Genomic DNA, 6525 nt, shown 5'->3' with positions numbered 1-6525 from the left:
CGTGAAAGTTAGGTGATTTTCGCACTGTTTCGAATCCCTGAAAGGCGATTGGACAAGTTCGTCGTACGCTCTCTCTCGCCTACCGAAGTTATTATCTTTTCTTTACTGTTCTTAGTTTATTTAGTCATGCATCCAGCTTTCGTATTATAATGTGGTGACCGTAGGACAATACCCGTTTCGCCTTTCTTTCGTAGTTTATTTCACGTAGCTCAAGGGCAGAATAGAACAATGGTACTGCTCTGTATCCTTTCCTTAACACTTCTTCGTGGCCAGTATCATAATGTTAATCAGTTACAACTCATACGTGAAAATGAAGTAGTGGCAGTTTTAGGTCGTTAGAGTAAAAACAGTATAGTGAGAGAGTGCTGCTTGTGTTAGCACCGGTGGACTGATGAGGCGATGACGGGGAAGGCAAAACAGCCACCCCACCAGGACGCGGGGTCATTGCTTATATTTACATTCGAGATATCTCCTGGGCTTCGGCTGCTGGTCATGGCTCAGGGTCACGCAATATCCTCTCACTTGCTGCCAGCAGGAATAAAGGTTTCAGGGTTTCCTTTCTCCCTTGATTCGCCATGCTGTGGGTCTGCCTACCCTTCTTGTTTAACGAATTCAGCCCCAGACTTCATTTTATTATATTCTTGCTGCTGCCAGACGAATACTGTATATTTAGAGTAGGGGAGCTTTTGCCCAAGTATCGAAGGTCGAAAAGCCTGTCTTATTGTGAAGAAATTTGTCTAAAGACAGGAAGAATAGAATGAAAAATATGTCAATGGATGGATGGGATTAAATGTGAAGGTCTGGGTTATGGTGATGATGGTGCTTTTAGTTATCAGGGGGGTCAGGCTGTATTGAGCCCTGCAAAGCACATCCTAAGCCAGAACTGCTGCTGCCTATGAAATTGTGTATTGTTTCGTTAAGTTTAGTAAGTCGTTCGTGTATTGCTGTGCGACCTACTGTAATACTGTACTGACTCCTCTTCCAGTTCTCTGTTGGTTGTTTTGATTTCAACGATTCCATGAGCCCATATATTGTTGGCAGTAAAGTATTGGATGATGTGTTGTTTCATCATTGCGCAGTATGATACATTTTTTTGTATTAGTACGGCAGGTGTTAAAGTATTGCCACGCTGTCCATAATCAGAGGCTTTAAATGCGTTTTCTGTTCGATCACGTTTCTTACATTTTCATACGAATGGTGACCTCTTCCGTCTGTCATCGTTGTGCCCGACGACATTTGGCATCAGCGCATCACGTGACCCATCGCATCCAGCCCGCAATTTGATCAGCATTGAGAACAGGGAATCAGGGAAGTACGACCTCTGTGAAGATGAAGGCGGTATGGAATAAATTTTTTTTGAAGGCCTTTCACGGAACCCCGCGTCATGTTTTATTCACAGGAGAGGCTCGTAGCAGCGATGACAGAGTATCAGGATGGCGGAAGAAGTGTCATTTGGAGGACGTAGGCGTATGCTGCTAAGGAAGTAGATGTATACTCTTGCACATAGCATGACTCTCAATGGAAATTTTAGCTACAGTATAAAGAAGTAGATTTAATGTATTGAGTTTTGGTAATGCCGGTACCCACCACACTTTTCCACAGGCTGCTTTCTTGAGTATAAGGAAAAAGTATTAAGGATCAGCTGCTGTGTTAGGGTAAAGGCGGTCACATAAAGTTGTGTTACCAGAGGCTGAACAGATCAGTGTAGTAACCTCTTCACTACGGTGGAGTTTTTTGTTTACTTTTTTCTTGTTGCCTTCAGACGATTTGATATAACTTTAAGGAAGTTTCTCGCAATGAAGAGGTTAAATACCAGTACAGTATTAAACTCCTGCATCGTGAAAGTTTTAAATATATATGATACACAATCCGTCCTGGCGCCGAAAGGGTTAAGGCAGCGGTCACTGGAGCGAGATGCAGACCAACTCCTTGCATCACCCACAGAGTCTCCTGCAGCAAACTCTTACGGCCTGTGTCGGAGCACGCAGTAGGAAGTGTAACAGTAGACTTAAAAGTGTACAATAGAAAAAAAAAATCACGCTGGAGGGCTCCAAAGTTATCCGAAATTATCAGACCAGTTCGGAATGTCCCAGTGTGATTAAGATTTTATCATCTAAATATTTTCGTAACAACAAAACTGGATAGAACATATAACGAGCATGCTGTATAGCGCATCCTCATGAAGGCAGCTTTACCAACGTAGGGTGGAATCATCGAACATTTTTAGTGCCCATCGTTTGTGGTGTCAGACTGCTGGATAGAAGGTCGGCCATTTCCTGTTTCTCCACTTCTAACCTTGACCATACTTTACTGGTCCTGGGTTTTGCTGAAGTCAGGTAGAGGCTGAATATCGAGTGGGAAATCTGGAAAGAGGAGTATAAACAAATGTAGATAGAATCATTACTGTGCTCATGCCTCTAGATCAGGGCCTGTTTGTGGGGCTATTCGAGTATGTTGTAGAGAGAGAGAGAGAGAGAGAGAGAGAGAGAGTGGAAGAAAGGACGCTAAGGAGGGAAGAGAGTTTGTGTTATTGGAGGGTAGTGAGAGGGTGGAACGAAAGAAAGGAGATTTCGAAATGGGAAAGACGTAAAAGGAGAAAAAGGACAGAAAAAGAAGGGAGACTGGTAGAGAGGACGCACAGGAGGGTAGAAGGAGTGGAAAAGAAAAAAAATAGTAGTGAGAAGACGGAGGGAAGTGCGGAAGAACGGAATATGTAGGAGAAAGGCGTAAACGGAAAGTAGAGAAGAGAAAAAGAGAAGATTAGAAGAAAGGATGTTGAGGAGGGCAGAACACCTGTTAAAGAAAAGTAGTGAGGAGAAGAAGAAGGGAAGGAAGGTTCATGGAAGTGAAGGTAGACGCCATGAATGGAGAGTACAGGACAGAAAAATTAAGATTGGAGGAGGGTGGAAGTAAAGGGCGCTGGTTAGGTTTAAAGGCTTGTTAGAGAAAAGAGCATAAAGGACGGCTGGAAGGAAGGAAGGAAGGACCGTGAAAGTGGATGGCTTAAAGGACGGGTAAAAGATGAAATAGAAGGTCTGACCCTTCAGACAGAGGGCGTTATTTTGATTTTGATTTTGCTGGTACCAGACAATTTTCCTTAAATTTGAGGATAACCTTAGTGGTAAAGGGGTTGGCTAAGGCTTTGCCCAACTCCTCCAGTTCGACAGGCCTATCTTATAGTGAAGAAAATCGTCTGGAGGCAACAAGAATAAATAAAATTAATACGTCATGAGATGGAAAGAGTCAGAGGAAGCTGTGAGCAAGGGACGTTACAAGAGGACGATGATAATGATTTAGAATAATTAACATCTTTACTGCCATGGTCTCCCCTGAGCTGTGTAAAATCGTCTGGATGTCGCAAGAATCACATGGAGAGAACGTCATCGTAGTGAAGGGAATAAAAGGAAAGAGAGGAAAGAGTAACTGAGTAGGAAAGGGAAGGAATGGTAGTAGCGGAAATTGGATGAGAATACTGTCAACACTTTAGTACGATTGTTTGTGCTCGTATGTCTCTTCTTGCTACCATCTGACGATTTGATATAACTAAGGGGAGACCCGATGCAAAGAAGGTAAATAGGAATAGAGAACAAGAAAGGGAAATAAATGGAGGGTGAAGGAAGAAGGGAAGAAAAATGAGGGAAGGAGCATTTCAAGAGGATATTGGGAAGAAAGGAGGATAATGATATGAAGGAAGGATAATGGGAGCCAGGGAATAAATGGAGGGTGAAGGAGGAGGGGAGCGATATAAGAGGTCGAGGATGCTGACACCGACCACCTCATTAGTGTAGGGAAAGGCCTGAGGGGAAGGGAGGGGTGAATGGAAGTGGAGGAATGTAGAAAAGTGTAGGGAAGGATGTGGGTATGATCGAGTGGAAGAAAGGGGGGAGAGATGAAAGGATAAAATATGAGTAATGGGGAGTGATGGAAATATATATATATATATATATATATATATATATATATATATATATATATATATATATATATATATATATATATATATATATATAATGCGCGCGCGCACACGCACACACACATATACAGAGAGAGAGAGAGAGAGAGAGAGTACTGTATATTACAGTACATATGTATAAGCTCCATAGGTCTCAGGAATCCTTGGGCGCCGCCCGTTGAAGCTGGTGTGCACATATAAAACCATTTGCTTGGTAACTACTTACCAACTATAAGTTTTGATACTGTATGTCCTAAGACAGTAGTGTGTGCTGATAACACCAAAGATGTTTTAGGGTACAGTATGCTGTTGGGCCTGTGGAAGGTTACTGAACCAGTAACAGCACACTAAATTCCAGTAATACCTCTTTTGGCAAACTGTGATTCATACATCTTCCCTGAAGAGAAGAAAAAAGGGAAATAAAAGGACGGACAAAGGCTGATGGTGAGGGAAACTTAGTAGACAGATGGAGGAAAGTATCACTGAGCAGAATAGGGAACAGACAGATAGGAAATAAAAAAGGTGCAATACTAGTGGAGGTGTGATAGGCGTTGGGAAGTAGGGTTGGGTGGATTGGATGGAGTGGATGCGAGGGCTGGAGTATGGATGGTGTAGAGGGTGGACGAGAGGGTGAAGTAGCAGCAGCGAAAGTAGAGTGGGGAGGAGGCGGGTGTGTGGGGTAGGGTGCGTGTGTGGTGGAAGATGTGTGGGCTTGGGGTAAAGGAAGGACGAGGTGTCAAGAGGAGGGTGGAGTGCGTAGAGGGGAGGGGCTGGGGGTAGTGACGTAACACAATGGCTGTCTTGCGTCACAGGTTTAGTAAGGGCTTTCCTAACATTGGTGGGGATGTTGTACGTGGTTCACTCCTGTTATCCCCATTCTTCTTCTTCTTCTTTTTTTTTTAATACGTTCAATGCTATTATTTTATTTCATATTCTTGCAGTCCCCAGTGTATTTTATTTGCATATATTGAAGGAGTTTAGCTTTGTTCATACATCGTTCTATTTTTTTTTTTCTAGGTTGCCAATTTAGATTTTATGTATACACCTCAATTTTCATATAGGCTAACTATTCTGGGTAACTGTGGTAGGAATATTTTGTTAAACGGTAAGTATGTAGTGATTTATTTCTGTTATAAATATTTGTTTCATGATGTATGAGTTTTGTCTATTGAAACTTGGCAAGATGGCTCCGGGGATTTTAATTTCTCTTCGCAATCCTGAAAATTTTAATACTGATGTAATTTATTAATGTTCTATATTCTGTACATTTATCTGTGTAGTTCTGTATTTAGTATTTATGTTTCTCTTTACTATAGTTATCTTTATCGCTCATGAGGACGCCACGAAACAGAGAGAGAGAGAGAGAGGGAGAGTGGATGAAAGTAGGTGGAGAGAGGGTATGGTAAGTTCATCCCACTGCCATACCGTCTCAACCTTACATTTAGTATTTAAACATGGAGGGTTACCTGGGGTGCAAGGTACATGAGAGTCCGGCCTAATAAAATTTCTTCATGTTCTTTATTGGTGTTGAGTGAATGTTGTACCTTCACTGTAAGGGATTTATTGGATATCGATGTATAATTATTTCTGATAAATGGGTAGGCAATAGGTATATGCATACTCAGATAGTGAAAGGTATGCAAAGATACAGACAGACAGACAGATAGATAGATAGATAGACATATATAGAGAGAGACAGAGATAGACAGATAGACAGACAGATAGACAGAGACAAACAGATAAATAGACAAGTTGATGGATGGATTGGTGCAGTAATTATCGGAGATGCATAGATAGGTAGTTGTATGGGTGGCTAGACAGACACACACAAGCATGGATTGGTGAAATGACAAGAATACAAATATAGATGCCAATATCTGTTCAAGAAAACTGATTAGAATATTGCTTTTGGCGAGGGTCACTGAAGCAGACGGTCTTCCTTGAGTACATCACCTTCATTAGTCCATGTTACATCCAGGTCCCTAAATGTATTGCTGGGGGGACATGGAATGGGGGAAACAGTCTGACCCTCCCGCCTACTCACCTGCTTGGAGGGGTTCGTGCGGCGAGGCAGAGGGGGTGAGGGGCGAGGGGGGGTGGGGGTTGACGGAGAGCGAAGGCTGCAGTTCTATCATTATAATAACCGCTTTCCCATCAGTTATTACAACCCTCGATTTGATTCAGTTATTCTTTATCAGTTATTCTTCATTAGAAGCATAAGTTCTGTCCTCTTCGTTAACTTATTTTGTAGTTATTCTTTTTTTTGGTAATTTTTTGTATTTGTCTTCTGTCCATCATGTCTTTTTTGTTCTTTCTCTTGTAATTATTGTTTTTGTTGCTTTCTCACTTGTCTCTTTCGGCCTTTATTACCTTTCCACCTCGTGCCCTTTTTTTTAAATATATATATATTTATAAATAGCGCCTTTGTCCTCTATTATTGCTTTCTCTGTTTGTCTCTTCCTCTCTTGTTTCCTTTTTATTGTTCACATGGTCATTGTCTTCATCAGTCCTTCTTTATATGTTCTTAATTTAGTGTTCAGCTTCTCTCTTACAGTTTTTTGTTTCTTATTTTA

At 41.7% G+C, this 6525-nt stretch overlaps 1 protein-coding gene across 1 annotated transcript in view; it reads right to left on the bottom strand.

Moving 5' to 3' along the window:
• LOC145399739 (synaptotagmin-4-like) overlaps positions 1–6087 on the bottom strand; it is a 91187-nt gene extending 85100 nt beyond the window's left edge. Inside the window, exon 1 of the mRNA XM_080272287.1 lies at positions 5997–6087. Within this exon, the coding sequence (XP_080128413.1) occupies positions 5997–6087 (91 nt within the window). The remainder of the gene's footprint in view (positions 1–5996) is intronic.
• Positions 6088–6525: the final 438 nt, after the last annotated feature.

The sequence above is a fragment of the Coenobita brevimanus genome, chromosome 50, assembly GCF_032717465.1.
Source record: "Coenobita brevimanus isolate Jiangsu-jjx chromosome 50, ASM3271746v2, whole genome shotgun sequence".
NCBI classification, from domain to species: Eukaryota; Metazoa; Arthropoda; class Malacostraca; order Decapoda; family Coenobitidae; genus Coenobita; species Coenobita brevimanus.
Note: the sequence above shows the minus strand (reverse complement) of the source record. Positions and strands in the feature narration are given on the sequence as shown.